This window comes from Cricetulus griseus (genome assembly GCF_003668045.3).
Source record: "Cricetulus griseus strain 17A/GY chromosome 1 unlocalized genomic scaffold, alternate assembly CriGri-PICRH-1.0 chr1_0, whole genome shotgun sequence".
In the NCBI taxonomy this organism is placed as follows: Eukaryota; Metazoa; Chordata; class Mammalia; order Rodentia; family Cricetidae; genus Cricetulus; species Cricetulus griseus.
Window position 1 is genome coordinate 130416672 of NW_023276806.1, and position 21779 is coordinate 130438450.

Below are 21779 nucleotides of genomic sequence, written 5' to 3' on the forward strand. Positions count from 1 at the left end.
CCTCTGCCTCCCGAGTGCTGGGAATAAAGGCGTGCGCCACCAACGCCCGGCTAAAAAAACATCTTATTTCTAATAACTTGAATTGGCGAATGTGAGTAGCAGCAATCGCGACCGCCACTTTATCGACCGCCACAAGACTAGGTAAAACCACCACTCGGCCCCCGCCCTCGGCTCGCTCTAGAGCGGCGGCTTCAACCGAGCGGCCAACCCGAGGAGCCACCCTAGCCCCTCCCACCGTTGGCTTCCGGGTCTCGTTGGTAACCATTTCCTGTTTCGACATGGTGCATGATGGGATATGTAGTCTACTCCCCGGGAGCCGGACGCGAGCGTCGGGCCGACGCAGAACTCCATTTCCCGAGATGCCTAGCAGCGGCGGCTTAATCCAGCGGCGGGAGGCCGGTTCCGGTTGCATCAGCGTGGGCTCCGAGGCGATATGAGACTGTTCGTGAGCGAGGGCTCCCCGGGGAGCCTGCCAGTGCTGGCTGCGGCCGCGAGGGCCCGGGGCCGAGCGGAGCTGCTCATCAGCACCGTAGGCCCCGAAGGTACTCGAGTTGGTACTGGTGGGCGGAGGGTGAGGGCGGTTTTCATCTCACACATGTCCGCCAAGCTCCGGTGCCCGTCTCCGAATCACGCTCTGTTATTTTTGGTCACTCCATCCCCCTTTGTTCCCTCGATCCCTCTTTCATAAGTTACTTCCCTTAATTATCCTCAAATACTCTTCCCAGGATCCCGCCACACTCTGCGGTCTTCTTAACCTTCCCTCCCTCCTGTCATGCAACTCCCTCCGACCCGTTCGCTCGTGAGAACCTCCACCCATCTCTTTGTCGTCGTCCCCTTCCCCCCCACCCCGACCCCTCCCTCCTCTTGTGGGACCTCAATACAGACATATGCACACCCGGCCCTTTGCGTTTACCTGTTCTTACTCCCAGCCAATTATTTGGGTGGCTTTTAAAGAGTTGTCTTGTCAGAGCCTCTCTAAATGCTGTTCTCCCACTGTGACCTCAGGTCAGTCCCGGTTCTTGACCGAAGCACTACTCTATACACCACCTCCTCTCTATTGTCTACACCTGTTGTTTCCAGTTGGCAGTCTCAACTGAACACTTGCTGGCTTCGCTAGCATACTCCAGACCCACCCCCTTTTAATGTTGCTATCTTGGAAAGTGCCACACACACCCCCGAAAATGTAACGTTTTTCAAATAATTTCCTTTTTTACCCCGTTTTCACTTATTTTCCTCTGTCTCAAGAGTGTGTGGTACCATTCCTGACCCGACCTAAGGTCCCCGTCTTGCAGCTGGATAGTGGCAACTACCTCTTCTCTACCAGTGCAATCTGCCGGTCAGTATAGTTTCTTGGTGTGGGGAGGTGGCTGGATCCTAGCAGGCCTCATTGACCTTTTGGTGACCTTATTTGCAAACACTGTTTCATCGAGGGTTCATACTTGAACTACACAAAGGAACCCTTCAGTTTTAACTTCTGTTCTCTCCCTGGACAGATATTTTTTTCTGTTATCTGGCTGGGAGCAAGATGACCTTACCAACCAGTGGCTAGAGTGGGAAGCCACAGAGCTCCAGGTGGGATTCTTGAGCCGGGGAGGGAGGGCAGGTTGCCCTTCCTTTGTATGAACATCCTGATCCTTGTTCCCTGCATTTTAGCCAGTTTTGTCTGCTGCCTTACACTGTTTAGTGGTTCAAGGCAAGAAAGGGGAAGACATACTTGGCCCACTTCGGGAAGCCCTAACTCACATTGATCACAGCTTGAGTCGGCAACACTGTCCGTTCCTGGTTGGGGTGAGTAGGTCTTGGTATGTGGTTTGTGGAAGGCTTATCATGTAGGACTTAAGAGGGAACGTGGTATTCAGACACCAATGACCAATTATTAGCAGTGTAACCTTGACACATCACTTAACTTTATATCCCCCCCCCCAACCTGGAACTCAGAGATTCCCCTGCCTCTGGCTCCCAAGTGTTAAGATTAAAGGCACAACTAATTCTTGATTTTTTTTCTTCATTTATGAATTTGAAGTAATACTTCTTGCCTTAGAGTTATTGTGAGGGTTATGTTAGAAAACATACATTGTCTCACCTAGTACTTGCACATAGAAAGTCAACACTGGATGTGGTGGCACACATCTGTATTCCTAGCCCTTGGGAAGCAGAAGCAGGAGGACCAGAAGTTCAAACCTTTGGCTACATAGGTTCAAGACCTGCTACAGCTATGTGAAACTTTACTTTAAAAAAAAAAAAAAATTGGGGGGCTGGAGAGATGGCTCAGAGTTTAAGAGCACTGCCTGCTCTTCCAAAGGTCCTGAGTTCAATTCCCAGCAACCACATGGTGGCTTACAACCATCTGTAATGAGATCTGGTGCCGGACACTGTACACATAATAAACAAATCTTTTAAAAAAAAATTCACTATTACCACTGGGAAATGCATGAGTGCTTCAGCTGTGTACTTTTCTCTTTCTCCAACCAGGACACAGAATCTCTAGCTGACATTGTTTTGTGGGGAGCGCTATATCCGTTACTGCATGACCCAACTTACCTCCCTGGTAAGAATTATACATGCCACTTCATCCCCAACCCCAGGAGCTCTGTACAGGGCTGTAGAGCAATAGAAATTGAGTATCCACTTGCAGGTACAATTTGATAGGAAAACTAGCAGAGTATGGCCAAGGAAGCTGGGGACAGCGCCTGAAGAAACCACCAAAGGAGAGGCACTCCTGCCTGCTCAATCTCAAGTTTGTCCTTTCTTTTTGCTATGCCTACAGAGGAATTGGGTGCCCTGCAGAGCTGGTTCCAGACACTGAGTACCCAGGAGCCATGTCAGAGAGCTGCAGAGACTGTGCTGAAACAGCAGGGTGTCCTGGCTCTGCGCCCCTACCTCCAAAAACAGCCCCAGCCCCGCCCTCCTGAGGGGAGAGCTGTCAGCAATGAACCTGAGGTTTGGAACGGGGGAGCTAAGAGGTGGCTAGGAGGCCTGTGTTGATTGTGGCTACCTTCTTAGTAGTTAGAGAGCAGGAGGTGAATTTCTTACCTTGGGGCCCCCTTGTGTGTTCCTCATAGGAGGAGGAGCTGGCTACCCTGTCAGAGGAGGACATCCTCATGGCTGTGACTGCTTGGGAAAAGGGCATGGGAAGCTTGCCCCCACTTCAGCCACAGCAGCATCCAGTGTGAGTAGACAGCAAGAATGGGGTTTGGTTTCAGAACTGGAAATGGTTGCTGGAGTAGCAGCAGGCACCTTTGCTCATGGAATGTTGATTCCAGCAGGGTAGAAAGGTATTCCCCAAATTGCCGAACAGTTGTGTACTTATGAATTTTAAGTAAGTCCTATGAAGGAAAAGAATAGGACACTGTGAGGGGAAAAAAAAAAATCATGAAACCAAAGACCTCTCTCTTTTTGTTTGTTTGTTTTGGGGGGATTGTTTGTTTGTTTTTGTTTTTTCTGAGACAGGGTTCTCTGTGAAGCTTTTGAGCCTATCCTGGAACTTGCTCTGTAGACTAGGCTGGTCTCGAATTTACAGAAATCCACTTGCCTCTGCCTCCCAAGTGCTGGGACTAAAGGCGTGTGCCACCACCACCCAGCTGACCCCTCTATTTTAAAATATGTTTTTAGCCTAGTCTGGCCTCAAATGAAAATGACCTTGAACTCTTTATTCTCTTGCCTCTCTCATGAGTGCAGGGACAACAGAAATGCACCACCTTACCAAGCTAGGCCTCTCTTCTCCCATCCAAGTATTAGCCAGGTCCGACCCTGCTTAGCTTCTGAGATCAGACAAGATCTGGCGCGTTCAGGGTGGTATGGCCATAGACAACTAGGCATCTCTTAAAGAGTGTTACTAGTTGAGGAACCAGCGGGATGGCTTGGTGGGTAAATCACTCTTTGCATAGGCGTGATGTCCCACGTTTGACTCCCAGAACCTAGGTAAAGGTGGAAAGAGAAGATGAACCTTACACAGTTGTCCTCTGACTTCCATATGTGTGCTATGGCATTCCTGCCCCACTCCAAAAATAGTTTCTTCTTTCAGATTTATCTATTTTATGTGTCTGAGTGTTTTGGCTTTATGTATACCAAATGCATATGTGGTTCCTGTGGAGGTCAGAAGAGGCATCTGATGTCCTTGAACTGGAGTTACAGATGGTTATGAGCCACCCTGTGGGTGCTGGGAGTTAAACCTAGGTCCTCTGAAAGAGCAACACTCTTAACCACTCACCTATCTCTCCACCCTCCATCCCCTTTGAGACAAGGTTTAACCTTGGCTGGCCTGGGACTCAGGTGTAGACCACACTGGTTGGGAACTCACAGAGCTCTATCTCTGCCTCCAAGTGCTAGGATTAGAGACGTGTGCCACCATGTGTGCTGAGACATCAACTTTTTTTACATGTTTGTACTGGATGACATGGTCAACTGCCTGAACAGAAGAGGAGTCAACTGGCGTTGGCCTGACCTCAAATCCTAGCTACTTGGGAGGCTGAGGTAGGAGGATTTCAAGCTCAAGACTAGCTTGGGCAACTTAGAGACCTTCCTTTAAAAGGTAAAATGAGGGCTGGGAGCCAAGTGTGGTATCATATGCAGATTAGTCCCAGCAGGCAAGGGGACCAGGAGGTTAGGCCAGCCTTGGCTGTATAGTGAACCTGTCGTTAAAAAACGTCCACTAATGAAACAGAAAGGTCAATGGTAGAGTTCTCGCTTAGCACGCATGAGGGTCTAGGTTCAGCCTTTGATAATGCACAAATAGATTTCATAAGCAAATTAAGTTGTCTTACTACTGTATGTTATGTGTGAGGGAGACTGCAGACATGAACGAACGTACCGCAGTGCATGTATGCCCTTTGCTTGTTTTCTCTCAAACCCCTGTTGTGTTCTGTACACTATACTAACCCAGTTACACACCAAACTCCTTCTCTGTAGTTTTGTCTGCCAACGTTTTGCCCTTTTCTGAAAATTTTAAATGGAAAAGCTCCAGAAATAATCCATCCACAATTAGCCCTGGCTGTCTTGGAACTCTCTTTTGACTTCAGAGGTCCTCTGGCCTCTGTCTCCTCCCAAATACTGAAATTAAAGGCAGACACCACCACCTCCTGGCCATGAATTTTAAATAACTTTTATTATGGCATGTTGTTAGGACTGTTACAGTGTTGCTGTTTAATGACACTGTGTATAAGCTGTGCCTAGTTTGCTATCATAGGTGAAACTAGTAGCTGTAGGGTTTGGTATTGTCTGATGTCAGTAGTGCACTTGATCTTGGGAGTATCCCTTGGAGTAGGGGGGATGACTGGATGATAGTCAGAACCCAGGGCACACTTGTCTGTCTGTCATGGTAGCTGGCACGCCTATGAGAAGAGAGAAGTTTAAAGGTGATGCAGAAGGACTTCTACACAATCTAGTGCAGAACTCAAGAGGACTTGGGTTGCAGCAAAGACAGCAGGGTCAGTTGTTAGGGAAAGGTTCCTGCAGATTTTGTAAGGTGAACTTCAACAGTTAATGGGAAGAAAGGCCAAGAAATGCACGAGAGATTACTGATTCTGTGCAGGAAGTCAGCTGTGCAGTGTGCCTTGCAGGAGACAGACCGTCTGCCATTAGCTGGGAAGAACAAGTAAGGGAATTGGAGCCTGTGATTATAATAAAAGTGGTTGGAAAGTTGAGAGGAGCTTTGGTGAAATGTTTGCCCTGGGGAGGTAGAAGTGGGAATGTGTGCAGATAGCTGTCAAGGGTGGTGAAGCATTAAAAGGTTGATGAGTGACTTCAGTCAGCGGATTGAGGAGTGTGACTAGAAATGGTTTTGGAGAAGAGATAGTGTCTGAAGACAGTGTTGGTTGTGCAGGCACCAGTGTGTGTGTGTGTGTGTGTGTGTGTGTGTGTGTGTGTGTGTGTGTATGTGTATGTGTGTGTGTGTGAGAGAGAGAGAGAGAGAGAGAGAGAGAATGTTTTCCTTGATCACTCTTGATTCTGTTTCTGAGATCTCAGGGTCTGATGCTGACCCTGATGCTGGAGTTCTCTGGTTCTGGCCAATCTGTCTAGTCAGCTTGTCCCAGGATCCCCTGTCTCTACCTCTGTGTGGGGATAACAAGCTGTAGTGGTTTCAGGTAATGACTGAGGGTCCTAGTGACACAGAACTTGGTAAGAAGAGAACAGTACTGGGAAGTTACTTGGGAACAGTGAGTGATGGGCAGACACATCCTGAGAGAATTGTGTTGGGAAGTTTAAGCCTGAAAATGAGCTAAGGTCATGAGTGAAAGATAGGAAGCTGTTGGTATGTGCACTACTGAAGCAGGACATAAAGCTTACTGAGTAGGCAACTCTAGGATTATAGCTCTGTGGATCCCTGAGAGGACAGACTTGCATCTGAGGCACCAGGACTTAGTTTCTTGGTGTTCTAGATTTAGTGTTTTGTTTCTGTGACACTTGCACCTCTGCAGTAGACGATTCTGTCTTTTCTTTTTTGCCAGGTTGCCTGTGGCTGGAGAGAGGAATGTGCTCATCACGAGTGCCCTCCCTTACGTCAACAATGTCCCTCATCTTGGAAACATCATTGGCTGTGTGCTCAGTGCTGATGTCTTTGCAAGGTGGGGCCAGTGAGAGAGGAGTGGGCCCCAGGGAACTGGAGGGGGGGCATGGAGGGGGCTGGAGGAATCCTCCCATAACTACCGTATCTCCTTCTAGGTACTCCCGCCTCCGCCAGTGGAATACCCTCTATCTATGTGGTACAGATGAGTATGGTACAGCGACAGAGACCAAGGCTATGGAAGAGGGTCTCACCCCACAGGAAATCTGTGACAAATACCATGCCATTCACGCTGACGTCTACCGCTGGTTTAATATCTCATTTGATACTTTTGGTCGCACCACCACTCCACACCAGACCAAGTAGGTTCCCGATAATGAGGCAGGAACAGACTGAAAGCTGAGACTAGGATAATGAGAAAACTGGAAACAGGACTGGGGTGGCAGGCTAGGGACTGATTCCTAAGTGTGGGTTCTGAACATTGGCCTGAAATGTACCCTGGGTGGTTCTCAGGCCAGAGAAAGCTTGTTTACAGAGGTCCGAACAATGCTGGGGCCTGGAGGAACACCCGAGGAAGAGAAGAGAAAGGATGTCCCTGCCATCCACCTAGTGCTCTCCCTTCTCTGGCTGCCTAGGACTCTTGTAAGGCAGGGTCTCTCTCACTGTGCAGCCTCAGCTGGTCTCAAACTTGTGCGACTCCTCTTGCCCAAGATTTACGAAGGTTGGGATTGTAGGTGTTTGCCACCAAGCCCAGCTTGTAGTTGAAAACAGTCCCTGCCTATGTATATTTTTAGCACATAGTTCATTCTTCCTCTGCCTGGTGAATTCCTCATGGAGGCTGCAGACACATGGACAGTGCATGATGCTGAATACAGACATGAAAGACTAAGCTGGGTATGGTCACCTGCTTGTAATCGTAGCATTGGAGAGGTGGAGGCAGTGTCAGCTATGTGAGACCTACCTCAAAACCAAAACACGTAACTATAGAGTCAGCAAGTGAACTAGTGTAAAGCGAGGAGGGAAGAACCATGAGAACTCTGGCTCATCCAGGAGTCTCTAATTAGGAATAGTTAGCCTATCTCCTAGGAGGTCTTCTGCCTGGCCAGTTTGGATATCTGGTTAGAGCAGCAAAGGAAGGGGGAGGGGTCCACGCCCCTGGCTCTTCTTTCTCATCCCTTGCTTGCTGACCTTGCTAGAATCACCCAGGACATCTTCCAAAGGTTGCTGACACGGGGTTTTGTGCTGCAAGATACTGTTGAGCAGCTGCGGTGTGAGCAGTGTGCGCGCTTCCTTGCTGACCGCTTTGTGGAGGGCGTGTGTCCCTTCTGTGGCTATGAAGAGGCCCGAGGTGACCAGTGTGACAAGTGTGGCAAGCTCATCAATGCCATTGAACTTAAGGTAAGAAAGAGGAAGAGCCCAAGGGATCCCAAAAACTGTGTATCTCTTCAGTGGGAGCTGAGGGCTCTGATGGGCAGGAGCCCTCTCACTGTGCCATTGGAGCCGTGGGCTCTGATGTGCACACCATTTTTAAAGGGCACTGTCCATTCAAAATTTTTATTTTTATTTATTTATTTTGAATCAGGATTTCATTGTGTAGCCTGGCTGGCATGGAACTCTCATCGAATATTAGGCTGGTCTGGAACTTAGAGATCTACATGCTTCTGCCTCCTGAGTGCTGGGATTAAAAGTGTGTGTCAGCATGTCTGCCAGGGTTTTAATATGTCATACCTAAGATCTTATGTTAATTTCTAAGTAGGCAGTCACTCTGTGGCTACTTGGTACTGGGATAGAGACAGATTGGCTTGAGCTTTAGGCTCTCTGGTAGTGCTAATTTAGATGGCTCTTATTTTCTCTCTTTTTTTCTTTTTGAGACAGGGTCTCTATGTAGCTCTGGCTATCCTAGAACTCACTGTGTAGTCCAGGCTGGCCTCCAGAAATTCTCCTGCCTTTGGCTCCCAAGTGCTGGGATTAAAGGCATGTGTCTCCACACCTGGCAGATTGTTCTTTTTCTCATAAATACTTTTGACTTCTAGTCTGTTTGCTCATTTGTTGATTTACTTACTATTCTGTTATTTAACAAGTGTTGTTGAGTTCTTTTAATAGGCTGGTTATAGACTGAGACTGAGAGAATGGACAACATAGGCGTTTATTTCATATGGGGACATTGGGAAGTTCAGATAATACTCTAGCTTACTGGGAAGCTGTTGTGTAAAAAACTGATGGGACAGATAAAAGAGGAGTGAGGAGAAAGCTCTGGAGGCTGGAATACAAAAAGATGGTGTTAAACTAGATTATTTAGGTCACTAGTACAAAGAAATGGGGAAATAATGGCTTGAGGTCCTGGGCTTGTGTTGGAGGTGTAGATCGGTGGTAGAATACTTGGCTAACACGAGTGAGATCCTGGTTTGAGCCCTAGTAACAGGCGATGGGAAGACGGAGAGTGGGTAGATGGTAGTGTCGTGTGTGGACAACGGCAAGATTAAGAGGATGAGACATGGGGCTCAAGGTGACAGAACTCTTTGCTTCTGCTAAGCTGAGGTGCCTGTAGATGTCTTAGGAAGTGGTTGGAGTAGAGCGGGCATCAGAAGAGATGCCTCATCTTCAGAGCCTCAGGTTAGGATTGGCAGGATGACTGAGCAGGTAAAAGCATTTAATGCTGCCAAGCCTACATGGTGGGAGGGAAAACAGAATTTTTCGAGAAGTTGTCCTCTGACCTTCATGTGCTCACACTCACACACAAGATAAATACATCAAAACAGAACAAACCCCCTTAGATCAGCCACACAGGAACACCTGCAGTCCCAGCCCTCAGGAGGTAGGTATGAGGGGATCTGGAGTTTGAGGTCATCCTCAGGCTTTTGGGACCCTGTCTCATAAACAATTAAGAGCTGGACATGCCTTTAGTCCAGGCACTGGGGAGGCAGAGGCCAGTGAGTCTCTGTGGACATAGACCAGATGCAGCCTGGTCTAATATCCTGAGTTCTGGGACAGCCAGGGCTACCTAGAGAGATCCTGTCTCAAAAAACCAACCCAGACCAAAGAACCTTGGATCAGAGCTCACCTGGAAGCTCTCACTCATTGGCTTCACCTGCTAATTCCTTCTGCTGTCATTTCTCAGTGTCTGTGCCTTTATTTATACTACAGAGTTAAGTAGTAACTTAACTCTTGCCATTTGGCTTTATAAAGTCTGTTCTTGTGGGACTGGAGAGATGACCCAGGGGTTAAGAGCACTGGCTGCTCTTCCAGAGCACCGGGGTTTGATTCCCAGCACCCACATGGCAGCTCACAGCTGTCTGTAACAACAGTTCCAGGGGACCATTATCCTCACACAGACATATATGCAGGAAAAACACCAATGTGCATAAATAAATAAATCTTAAAAAAAAAAAAAAAAGTCGGTGCTTGTGTCCCAGGCACACCACTTTCCCTTAGCCTCAAGGATTGAGAGGGGCTGTGTGTCTTTCACTTTTTCCTTGCACAGCTGAGTACACTACGGTGCTCTGTAGCCAACCTGTACTGAGAATGGAGTGACCACAGAGACCTGAGTCTCCAGAACAGATAGATGTTGCTACAGTGTGCAGACACAGGTCTCTGTGTTGGAAGGAGGCTGCCCATTGGGGGGATGGGCTCATGGTGAGCTGTGATGCTAATCTAGAGGGAGGCCGCATGACCCATCCCTCCATGCCCATCAGCATGCCCTCACCTCAGTCCTGCCAGCTCCCACCAGGACTCCACCCCCTCTCTGGGATTTCCCTTTACAGAAGCCGCAATGCAAAGTCTGCCGGTCACGCCCTGTGGTGAGGTCCTCTCAGCACCTGTTTCTGGACTTACCTAAGGTAAGTTAGGTTTTTTTGTTTGTTTGTTTCTGGTTTGTGTCTGTGTCTGTGTAGGTGCCCAAGGAAGACAGAAGAGGGCATCAGATATCCTGGAGCTGCAGTTGTAGGTAGTGTGGGTGCTGAGAACTAAACTTGGTCCTCTGAAGAGTATTCTTATTTCTAGTAAACATTTAAACAGCTGGGGAACAAGGCTGGAGAGATGGCTCAGAGGTTAAGAGCACTGGCTGCTCTTCCAAAGGTCCTAAATTCAATTTCCAGCAACCACATGGTAGCTCACAACCATCTGTAATTAGATCTGGAGCCCTCTACTGGCCTGCAGGAATACATGCAGGCAGAACACTATACATTATAAATAAATAAATCTTAAAAAAAAAATTAGCTGGGGAACAAAGTGTATGGTGGAGCTCTTGCCTGGTACGTTCAAGTCATATTCAATAGCTGGTATGCTAGGTGACTACATGCTGTCAATCCCAGCACCCTTAGCTCTGAGGAGGCTGAAGTAGGCCATCTGGAGAGTAAGGGATTTAAGGCCAGCCTGAGGTACATCATAGTAAGATAATAAAATAAACAAGCACATTGTTGTGATGAAACCCTGTCTTGAAGCTTCTTGTACTCACTTACCTTGGTGCTGGCCCTGTTTGAGACCATCCTGTCTCACCCCTGTTTCTGTCATCTCAGTTGGAAAAGCGACTGGAAGACTGGCTAGGGAAGACATTGCCTGGCAGTGACTGGACACCCAACGCTCGGTTTATTACTCGTTCTTGGCTTCGAGATGGCCTCAAGCCACGATGCATAACCAGAGACCTCAAATGGGGAACACCTGTGCCCTTGGAAGGTTTCAAGGACAAGGTAAATACCCTTTATCCCTTAGTCATGGCGTAGAGTGCTCAGCCTTAGGACTGCCACGGGCTAGCTGGTTACAAGGTCCATGGTCTTCCCCTCAGCCTGAGACTTTGGACTCATTCCTGTTTGTTTCCTTCCAGGTATTTTATGTCTGGTTTGATGCCACCATTGGCTACCTGTCCATCACAGCCAACTATACAGACCAGTGGGAGAGATGGTGGAAGAATCCAGAACAAGTAAGCAGGCCTTAGCCTGTCAGTGGGGACAGGGTGTGTAAGAGGTGAAGAGTTAGAAGGTTTCAGACGGTCTCATCCAATGTATTCTCCTAGGTGGACCTTTACCAGTTCATGGCGAAAGACAATGTTCCCTTCCATGGTATAGTCTTTCCTTGTTCGGCTCTAGGAGCTGAGGACAATTACACCTTAGTGAAGAACCTCATTGCTACAGGTAGGTACCGGGACAGTGCACACAGGAGAATCAGGCCTGAGGCAGTACTGGCAAGAGCCTGGGGAGGTCTTAGGTTAGGATCTGAGCTGAAATAGGAAGTCATTAAAGTGTGAGAGTTCCATCCAAAAGAGGAAAGCAAGAACTTAAAAGCAAAAATCTAACGCTAAAACTATTATAAGCAAAGTAAGAGAGTCCAGAATGGGGGCATGGAGCTCAGTGACCTGTGTAAGCGATTCAAGGAAAGGTGTTCTTGGACATTCCCCATTGAGAGAAAGGGGAAGATACAGGGGTGAAGAAGGGAAGGATGGGATTTGGACCCTTCTCTTCTGTGCAGAGTACCTGAATTATGAGGATGGGAAATTCTCTAAGAGCCGGGGGATAGGAGTGTTTGGAGACATGGCCCAGGATACAGGGATCCCTGCTGACATCTGGCGCTTTTATCTGCTGTACATTCGGCCTGAGGGCCAGGACAGTGCCTTCTCCTGGACAGACATGATGATTAAAAACAATTCTGAGCTGCTCAACAACCTGGGCAACTTCATCAACAGGTAGGACCTGGTGGAAAGGTCCACAGAGTATGGAAAGAACTAAGTGGGAGGAGGCTGATAGGAAGGGAAATGGGGAAAGTTGTTTCTGTGGATTGGGATTGGCTGCCTGCCAGGCCAGCACACACTGAACTGTATTTTTTTTTTTTTCTTCCTTTTTTTTTTGGTTTTTCGAGACAGGGTTTCTCTGTGTAGCTTTGGAACCTATCCTTGCACTCGCTCTGGACACCAGGCTGGCCTCTGCCTCCCGAGTGCTGGGATTAAAGGCATGCGCCACCACAGCCCGGCCTGAACTGTATTCTTGAGGCAGCTTAGCTGTAGATAGCTGGTTAGCCAGAGTTGGTCACCGTGCATATCTTTGTGTATTGCATTGCTTGTCTTGAAAATTCAAAGCTCAACACACACATGCTGGTGCACAAGCACATACACGCATACAGACACACAACACACATTCATGCATGCATGCACAGACATGCATGTGTGCCCTGTAGACTTAACAATCTTAAGTCAGAGTGCCGGACCTTTAACTCAACCCTTAACCACATTTAGCAGCCTTCATTAGAATATACTTCAACTTGGTAATTCTGAGTATGTACTTCTAAAAATGAATTATTTATTTGTAGAATCACGTTTTTTAGGAGAGAGAGAATGCAGGATTTAAGTTTTATTTCTAGTTTGAGGGGTCAATAATAGTCGGGCTTGCACAGGAATGCCACAAGGATGAAGTTTCTTTTTTTTTTTTTTTTGACATCTATTTACTGTTCTCGGGGTGCTACTGACACACTGTGCAGTGAAAACCAGCATACAACCTCTGAGTCAGTTCTTCCTTCCACCCTGTGGATTCCAGGGACTGAACTCATCATGTTATTGGACTTGGAGGCACCCTTTATCTGCTGAGCCATCTGGCTTGCCAGAGTTTGAAGAGTTATGGAAGTGGGATGAAATTTCTCTAAGTAAACTGGGCAATAACTTTGTCTTTTCTACCCCCACTCCAAGAGCTGGCATGTTTGTGTCTAAGTTTTTTGGGGGCTGCGTGCCTGAGATGGTGCTTACCCAGGATGACAGACGTCTGCTGGCCCATATCTCCTGGGAACTCCAGCACTATCACCAGCTGCTGGAAAAGGTTCGGTAAGTAACTTCCAGCACAGTCATGATAGTGGTGGGCTACTATGGTTGGCAGTCCTATGTACTTTTCCTCCTCTCTTCCCAGGATCCGAGATGCCTTGCGCAGTATCCTTACCATATCTCGACATGGCAACCAATACATTCAAGTGAATGAGCCCTGGAAACGGATTAAAGGAAGTGAGGTGGACAGGTGTGTTCAGGAGCTATGGCTGGCTATAGGAATTACCTGACATGCTATGTCTTCTTGGTGGCTTTGACTTCTCTCTCTTTTTCCTCAGGCAGCGGGCAGGCACAGTGACAGGTGTGGCAGTAAACATAGCTGCCTTGCTGTCTGTCATGCTCCAGCCTTACATGCCAACAGTTAGCGCCACCATCCAGACCCAGCTACAGCTTCCACTGCTAGCCTGCCGCGTCCTTGTCACAAACTTCATTTGTACCTTACCAGCAGGTCATCAGATTGGCACAGTAGGTGTCAGTAATATCCACGGAGCTAGCCAATTAAAGTTGGGGTTTTTTGTTTGTTGTTTTGTTTTGTTTGGTTTTGGAGGCTGTCTTGGACCTAGCTCTGTAGACCAGGCTGGTCTGGAACTCAGAGATCCACCTGCTTCTGCCTCCCCGAGTGCTGGGATTAAAGGCATGCGCCACCACTGCCTGCCCGCCAATGAAAATTCTTAATTTTACAGTGCTGCCTTTGACATCAACATTTCTGGCTTTGAGGTAGCTGTTCTAAAATCCTTCCCCAGCTCTGCACTCGGGCTTCTTATGAAAGAAAGGTTCTTGGTATGGGCTTGTGAGTACAGAACTGCCCATGTGTTCTTACTGCCGTTCATGCCAGAAGCCAGGAAGTGGCACATACACAAACGGTTGAAAATGACCGTGATGACCTGGTCTCTCGGTGTTATAGCCACTTTCTTTGACACTAGATGACAAATGTATACACTAACCCTTTGTCTCCTCCATATCCATTTACTTTCCACTCCACGGAAGAGTCCTGGCTTTCCATGTGACTTATTGAAGTTGCCGGGCATTGCTCAGTGTTCCACTCCTATTTCTTGTAAAGCATCTGGGATCTCTAAGTGTCAGGAAGGGTGGGGTCTCTGGTGTGGTAGAGTTATTGGTGATTGATTCTGGCACGTGTTTCTCCAGGTCAGTCCTTTGTTCCAAAAATTGGAAAATGACCAGATTGAAAATTTGAGGCAGCGCTTTGGAGGGGGCCAGGTAAGCAAGCTAAACTGTGCCTTGCCCTGAAAGCACATCAGCGCCGCCTTAATCTCCCCAAGTCACCCCCACTCATCCCCTCCTACCTTTGGCCTCACTCCTCCTAATCTCCCCAAGTCACCCCCACTCATCTCTTCCCACCTTTGGCCTCAATCCTTCCTCACTTAGGTTTTTCTTTCATGTCTTAGCTAGAAGAGTCCTTGGAGTTAAAGGTAACCTAACCATTTTCTCTGAGCCCTTGTATGAAACTGGATGCCAGAGGATTTACGGTAACAAGTAGTAATTCTACTGCTCTTCTCCAGACTAAAGGATCCCCCAAGCCAGCAGTTGTGGAGGAAGTTACAACAGCTGGGCCACAGCAGATACAAATGCTGATGGATGAAGTGACCAAACAGGTATGAAGCTTATGGCCTGAGGGGACTAGAGATGTTGGATCCTACACACTGTGGTGCCCTCACCTCCCATTCCTCTTTCAGGGCAACATTGTCCGAGAACTGAAAGCACAAAAGGCAGACAAAAACCAGGTTGCTGCACAGGTGACTAAACTCTTGGAGCTAAAGAAACAGTTGGCTTTGGCTGAAGGGAAACCCATTGAAACTCCTAAAGGCAAGAAGAAAAAATGAGAGGACCTGTTTATATAAAGTCACTTTACTGGGTATGGACAATAATAAAGAATGTACAATATACATACACACAAGCTGAGACCTAGATTCTCCCTACCCAGCATCCTTGGCATTGGCATGATGGTTCAGGAGAGATGGGAGGTCACTTGAGTTGGGGAATGATGGTCCCAATTGTTCATACTTGTTGCAGATTTACCATGCGGTCAATCAGAGCCCGGCGAGTGGCCTCTACCTCCCTGGTCAGGCGCTCGATTTCCTGCTTGAGCCGTTCGTTCTCTTCAGCTAGCTGTGCTACTTTCCTCTCGTTCTCCTGTTCTTTCTCCTTCATGCGTTGCTTCCCAGCCCGGGCTGGGCACTGACCACTCTGTTTCCGTTTCCTAGTTCTTCCTTGATCTTCCTCTTCCTCCTGAGCCATAGAGCTCTGACTGGAATCTGGAGATTGGGGGCTCTGGGAGCTGCTTGTGACCTCTGCTGGCCCTGGCTCCTCAGTCAGCCAAGCTAGGGATGCGGAGTCTAGGGTAGTGAAGGTTTTTGACTCCCCCTTTAAGGAAGTGGAGAAAGGGCAATGGATATTAGTTGTGGAGAGGTGAACATACTCCCCAGTTTTGTGGGGTTTATTTTTGCTTGTGCTTGAAACAGGCTAGACTCAAATTCATAAGCTAAGGCTGGCCGTGAACTGAGCCTCCTTGCCCATTTTAAGACTAGCACTCTCACTCACCTCTTCATTTCCAAGGGATGAGATATAGGGACCCCCATTTTCATCTGAGGACAGCACCTCCTGCAGATCCTCATACCAGGCTTCCAGCTCCCAGCTGGACACCGTCTCCAAGGCAAAAGGCAGGGACTCAGCTGCCATGTCTGTAGTTGGACTGGGTTCTGGAAAAGAACATACAGGGTAAAGGTTTTCTATTCGTCATGGTTGGCGAACCAATCTCATGCCTGTTTTAAAACTCTGGATTTAAAATTTACTAGACTTGTGGGTCAGGTAGGGGCATGGGCTGTCAATCCTTGGAAGCCACATTGGCAGGTGATGGGTGTGGGTGGAAAACGAACTCCCACAAGGTGTTCTCTGACCTCCACATACACACCATTGCACACAGGCAGCATAGTAAATGAATGTAGGGATGGGAAACAGCTGAGTAACTACAAGTGCCTGCCGCCAACCAAGCCTAGCAATGGGGGCTTGAGTCCACCAGAGTCACCTAGTAGGAAAAAGAACTGACTCCCAGAAACAGTCCAGACCTTCACATGCACACCATGGCTAGCACCCCACAGCACAAAACAAATGTAATTAAAAACAACAACAACCCCCCCTCCCGCCCCCCAAAACTGGAACTGCCAGGCAGGGGTGTTTAATCCCAGCACTCGGGAGGCAGAGGCAGCAGGATCGCTGAGTTTGAGGTCAGCCTGGTCTACATAGTGAGGTCGTATAGCCAGGGCTACACAGGGAAAGGAAAACCAAACTAATAAAACACCCCTAAAATCAGTAAGTATAAATAAAATATTACATAGTAATCTTTCTACAACTTTGTCTCCACAAGAAACCTGTTTTATGTATATGCATATGCTCACATGAGTGCAGTGTCAGTGGGGCCAGAGGCACTCCGGGGTCTCCTGGAGCTGGGTGGAGTTCAGCAGTTGTGAGCCACCTCATGTGGATACTGGAAACCCAGTTCAGGTCCACTGGAAAAGCAAGTGTGCTTCACTCATGAGTTTTCTCTCTAGCCTCTACTTCCATTTTTGTTTTATCATTATTTGTTGTGCTAGGAATTGAACCACAGCCTTGTATATATGCTAATATACCACATTACCAGAACTGAAGAAAACACAAAATACATTGTGTGTGATCTTGGGGATCAATCAAACCTACTGCCTCATCCACAAATACTGAACTATACCACTAGTCCAGCCTAAACATACATTCTTTCTTCAAAGATGCATTTATTTTATTGTGTATTTGTATGTGTGAGTGCCTGCATGTATGTCTGTGCTGTGTGTATTCCTGGTACACAGGGAGGCCAGAAGAGGGGATGGGTTCCCTGGGAACTAGAGTCATAAATAGTTTTAAGCTGCCATGTGGGTGCTGGGAATTGAACCTGGGTCCTCTAAAAGAGTAGTCAGTACTCTTAACCACCGAGCCAACTCTCCAGCTTCCAAGAACATACATTTTATTGAGATAGGATCTTACTATAGATAGCTCAGGCTGGCCTTCAACTTTATGAACCTCCTGCCTCTGCCTCTCAAGTTCTTAGATTATAGGAATGAGCCATTATGCTTGGCTATGCATATATATTCTTACGGGATTATAGTAAAAGTATTCAACTCACTTGGGAACACTGCTGGTGAATTCCAGGAGCAATTACCAAGCCATTTGTGTTCCTTTCTCTTGTGTGGGAAGCTTGGGCAAAAGGTCCTTGGGGTTTGTCTAACCTTGGTGTGGACTGAATCGGAAAGACAAGCCAATTGCCACTGTTGAGGCTGGCTGTGAGAGCCAGCTTTCATTTGGGAAGTGCTCTAAAAATAATGTTATGGTGTCAGAGAAAGACACAGTCTGACAGCAAAAGCTTGTTGAAATCAAATTCTCTCTAACTACTGTCCCAGCAAAGTGACCCTAAGCAGCATTGGGAGTTAACTTTGAGAAGGGGTTGGTGAAGTTTACCTGCTTTCAGGTATGGTGATGTATGAAGATACTCTTCCTTCTGGAACACTGTGGAGAACAGAGATACATGTTTACTGTCTGAAGGGAAAGAAACAGGGTCTTTACCTCTAGCCTTTTATCCTTTGGTCCTTCTCTATTCCCCTCTCGCCCCTTCACAGAGTTTCTCTGTGTAACTCTGGCTATCCTAAAACTAGTTCTGTAGACCAGGCTGATTCTCTCTCTCTCTCTCTCTCTCTCTCTCTCTCTCTCTCTCTCTCTCTCTCTCTCTCACATACACACACACACACACACACACACACACACACACACACACACACACACACACGTGCGCCAATTCCAAGGACAGAGGCAAGCTTGATTTTATTTTTAGTTACTGACATTTGTCCTGATTACATAATAGCAACATCCTAGCCAACTAAGCTTTCTCTAAATTCCAGATAGACCTCAAATCTGCCAGAGTGAGGGCTGCACTACAGGGAAGAGAAAAATATGTGGGTGGCACTTGCTACATATACTCCAATATCATATTGGCCGCTTCTGGTCTAGACCTGTCCTGGGACCTCCAACTCTGTTGTCTACTTGCTATATCACCTTTTGAATGTCTATCAGGCATTTACAACAATCTCCTGCTGGCCTTTCCTTTCCTAGGTTGTATTATTCTAAGTGGCAACTCTACTTGCTTAAATCAAAAAAAAAAAAAAAAAAAAAAAAAAGGTATCCTTGCTTCCTCCTCTCACATCCCCACAACTCAGTATAAAGCAGCACAGGCAGCTTTAATACATTCTTTTTAAGTACCTAAAGCCTGAGTATTTTCTTTCTTTTTTTTTCAAGACAAGGTCCTAGAACTTGCTCTATAGACCAGGCTGGTCTTGAACTCACAGAGATCCACCTGCCTCTGCCTTCCAAGTGCTGGGATTAAAGGTGTGGGTTACTGCCATCCAGCAAGCCTAAGTATTTCTGTTCCCATTATTTCCAAATGGAAATCAATTTACCTCACTTCCCGAAGATTACTGTGGAAGACTCATTCAAGAAATCTCCCATTTCTTTTTTTCTAGACAGAGTCTCACGATGTAGCCATGGCAGTCCTGGAACTCATTATGTAGACCAAATTGGCCTCAAATACACACAGATTTTATTACCTCTGCTTCCTGAGTGCTGGGATTAAGGTGTATGTCACCATGCTCTATCAAGATCTACCATTTCTATTCCTGTCTTTTATTAGTTTAGTTTCATAGTTGGGGGTTGACCATAGGTCCTCTATAAGCTAGGCAAGCAGTCTACCATTGAGCTACATTCCCATCCTTTTATTTTTGTATTCATTTGAGTCAAGGTCTCACTATGTAGTCCTGGCTCCTGAACTCAGAGATTTGCCTGCCCCTGCCTGAGTGTTGGAATCAAATACATATGCCATGACACTGGGCCTTATTTCATTCCTCTACCCAGATCCCTCCAGTGGCTTCCTGTTTACCCCACCCTCTCTCATATTCACTCCCATCCAGCCACTGCCCTATTTTACCAGACATGCTTTATCTTAACCCTTCTGCTCCCACAGTTCCTTCTGGAAAGCTCGTTTACTCTATCTGCATGGCTCACAGGCTTGCCTTCTCTGGATCTTTCACTAAAAACCCCAGTGAGGCAATTCCTAACACCCACAATCCTGAGCACTCTTATTTGTCAGCTCTTGCTTTCTGCAGAAATACAGGCCCAGGCCGAATTGAGATCAGTTTTATCTTTTGCTCCTCATATACTCTGGGTTCTCAAATGCTTGGCACATAGTTGATGTTTATTAAGCATTTGTTAGGAATGAATAGGGAAAAAGCCACTCCCCCAATTTCCCCTACAGAGAATGGAGGGCTAAGCCCAGAGGCAGAGCCGGTGCTGCCTATCTCTGGGGACTGGAGATGCAATATTGCCCTGAGTGTTTCTCTGCAGGGCTGTCCTCTGGGGGAAACTCCCTCGGTTTTCCAGTGTGTGGGGCCTGGCTTTCATCAGCAGTGGAGCCCCAGGCCAGAGGGCGCAGAGATAAACAGTGGGCCGGCCTGACGCAATGGTTACAGAGATTAGTGAGGAGTGGACTGGGGAAAGAGACAGAACTCAATCCTAGGAGCAGCACAAGACCCTGGAGAGAGCCCAAATAATGTCCCACGGTTACAGATCCAGGCTGCTCTCTTGTACAGAAGCCTCCGGGGAAAAGGGGAAAACCCATCTGTGCTCCTCCCACCAGCACCCCGCTAGCAAAGGTCTGTCAGTCTTACGATTCTCTTGAACTTTAGGGTCAGCGACTAAGGTGGCCATGCTGGCCCCCGAGGAGCTTGGGAGAGCCGGGGATAACGAAGCTGTTGGATAAGAGGGGGAAAAGCCAGAGTCCTTTATATGGGGGTGTGTCCTGCTGCCCCGCCTTTCACCGGACAGGCCTAGGATGGCCCGCAGTTCGCCGTACAGAGGAGGAGGATGGATCTCCCGGGGACAACCAGAGTCCCTCTGCCTAACGGCACAGTCTAACTAGGCAGGGGAACGGTGATGCAATCGCCCGTAGGAAGAGGGGTCATGTGAGCGCCACTCCAGGGTCAGGGACTCCCGCCTCCATCCCTCCCTCCGACTACAGGGCCACTTTGGAAGGGGTGGGGCTACATCCTCCAGAGCAGTCGCCCCCAACTTTATGGACTAGCCATGCTGGCGAGAATGGGGAAAGAAGGGGTAGACGGCGTCGGTACTCGCCTCGCTCCTCAGGTCCCGGCTTTTATTTTGGCTCTGTCGCTGCCACCCGTTCATCTTCAACATGATATGACCGAAGTGTGAGACTCAGGCTACTGACCTCTGCAGCGCCGAGAGAAGATATTTTATGCGGGCCCGTCCCCTCTTTTGGGGGCGGGACCCAGGAGCCTGCCAATCAGAAAGCGGCACGCTGGCACTGACTCCGCCCCACCCCTCACATCCGCCACTCAGGAGCCCCCTCGGCCCCGCCTCCGCCCCGCCCTCTGGTTGGAGAGCTACGTTGTCTCGGACCCGGAAGTGGCTTTGGGTCACGAGGCTCCGCGGAGGAGGTGAGTGAGTCATGCACGCGCGCGCGCGCGCGCGCGCGCGGGCGGGCGAAGGAGAGTGCGGCGAGGGAGGGATGACGGGGGGCGGGGATGATGCAATGTTTGGCAACCGGTGTCTGCGCGCGCGCACGCGCAGGGGCCGCCGACGGTGGTGGGAGGCGCGGGTGGGGGGGTGAGAGGGAAGAGGGCGGAGCGCCAGCTCCCAGTATCCAACGGCCCCAACGGCTGTCCTTCCTGAACTTGTCTGCCCAGGAGCTGCGGCTCTGCCCACCCACCTCCCATCACCTCCAACTTGCTCCTCCATCCAGACTCCCAGCTTCCCGGCCCCTCCCAGCTCATGCGCGCCGAGGCCCTGGAACCGCGATAAAGTTTCCATTAGTCCTACCTGGACTGACATCTTCTCCAGCCCTTTAGAAGGGATCTCATCTCTTTTAACCTCCTAACGCTTCCCAGAGGCTGAGGTCCTGGCATTTCCATGGTAGTCCACCCGCTTGTCTCGGGGGAGCACCTTTGGCGTTTGTTTCTGAGTCGCCCACTGCACGCCAGAATTCCTGTTCTTTGTAGCGTGCACCCGAGTCCCACCCCCTACTTATCGCACCCCTGCTCGGCGCCCACCCTTTCTCTTCTCCCTGACCGCAAGTCCTGTGACTCCCTGCTGAGCAGCGGGCCTGTAGGAGTCTGGGGTCATGACCTACAGTAAGGACTGGGACGTGCATGCAGTTGAGCGTATGCCTGCCCTGGACTGCGTTACCGGAGGGAACACAGATTCTACCTTAATTTGTAAATGAAAGAACGAGATTTGGAAGGAAAGACCACTGTGAGGGGGGCAACTTGAACTAAAGTAAAAAACACCTTGCGAAACGTATTTTTTTGTGCCATGAAAACAGAGGCCATGTGGTGGCCTAGCACACACAGTCTGTCATGCACTCAAGAGAGGCAA

At 48.4% G+C, this 21779-nt stretch overlaps 2 protein-coding genes across 8 annotated transcripts; one reads left to right on the plus strand and one right to left on the minus strand.

The window, feature by feature from the left end:
• Positions 1 to 377: 377 nt before the first annotated feature.
• Positions 378 to 15213, plus strand: Mars1 (methionyl-tRNA synthetase 1). 4 transcript variants are annotated; one of them, XM_027392224.2, is made up of 22 exons: positions 378 to 542; positions 1246 to 1336; positions 1494 to 1572; positions 1654 to 1788; positions 2473 to 2548; positions 2768 to 2940; positions 3063 to 3169; positions 6447 to 6563; positions 6661 to 6864; positions 7699 to 7900; positions 10264 to 10338; positions 11017 to 11187; positions 11322 to 11417; positions 11511 to 11628; positions 11963 to 12176; positions 13170 to 13301; positions 13384 to 13488; positions 13577 to 13763; positions 14445 to 14516; positions 14705 to 14728; positions 14819 to 14911; positions 14993 to 15213. In XM_027392224.2, exons 1-22 carry the CDS (start codon positions 434 to 436, stop codon positions 15137 to 15139), a joined length of 2727 nt encoding a protein of 908 aa, XP_027248025.1. In that variant the 5' UTR covers positions 378 to 433; the 3' UTR covers positions 15140 to 15213. The 4 variants fall into 4 exon arrangements, 3 of the variants coding, with proteins under 3 accessions (XP_027248025.1, XP_035306969.1, XP_027248026.1); XM_027392225.2 differs by lacking the exon at positions 14705 to 14728 and having other exon boundaries at positions 379 to 542; XR_004771822.1 differs by lacking the exons at positions 13577 to 13763; positions 14705 to 14728 and having other exon boundaries at positions 14993 to 15041.
• Ddit3 (DNA damage inducible transcript 3) lies at positions 15149 to 20615 on the minus strand. Of its 4 annotated transcripts, none has more exons than XM_027392226.1 (4): positions 20517 to 20615; positions 17799 to 17846; positions 15858 to 16015; positions 15149 to 15680 (listed from the first exon to the last, which is right to left on the minus strand). In XM_027392226.1, exons 3-4 carry the CDS (start codon positions 15993 to 15995, stop codon positions 15315 to 15317), a joined length of 504 nt encoding a protein of 167 aa, XP_027248027.1. In that variant the 5' UTR covers positions 15996 to 16015; positions 17799 to 17846; positions 20517 to 20615; the 3' UTR covers positions 15149 to 15314. The 4 variants fall into 4 exon arrangements, with proteins under 4 accessions (XP_027248027.1, XP_035306970.1, XP_027248028.1 ...); XM_035451079.1 differs by lacking the exon at positions 20517 to 20615 and adding an exon at positions 20054 to 20308; XM_027392227.2 differs by lacking the exon at positions 20517 to 20615 and adding an exon at positions 16712 to 16822.
• Between the last annotated feature and the right edge of the window lie 1164 nt (positions 20616 to 21779).

Bases quoted from the DNA above. Each gene is read 5' to 3' on its own strand.
- Mars1 (XM_027392224.2), top strand. From the start codon at position 434: ATGAGACTGTTCGTGAGCGAGGGCTCCCCGGGGAGCCTGCCAGTGCTG. The intron at 2,549-2,767 runs GTAAGAATTATA...CTATGCCTACAG, and splicing joins TGACCCAACTTACCTCCCTG to AGGAATTGGGTGCCCTGCAG. The intron at 11,418-11,510 runs GTAAGCAGGCCT...GTATTCTCCTAG, and splicing joins GGTGGAAGAATCCAGAACAA to GTGGACCTTTACCAGTTCAT.
- Ddit3 (XM_035451079.1), bottom strand. From the start codon at position 20,093: ATGGCCACCTTAGTCGCTGACCCTAAAGTTCAAGAGAATC. The intron at 16,016-17,798 runs GTAAACTTCACC...GTTCTTTTCCAG, and splicing joins ATCACCATACCTGAAAGCAG to AACCCAGTCCAACTACAGAC. The intron at 15,681-15,857 runs GTGAGTGAGAGT...ACTTCCTTAAAG, and splicing joins CATCCCTTGGAAATGAAGAG to GGGGAGTCAAAAACCTTCAC.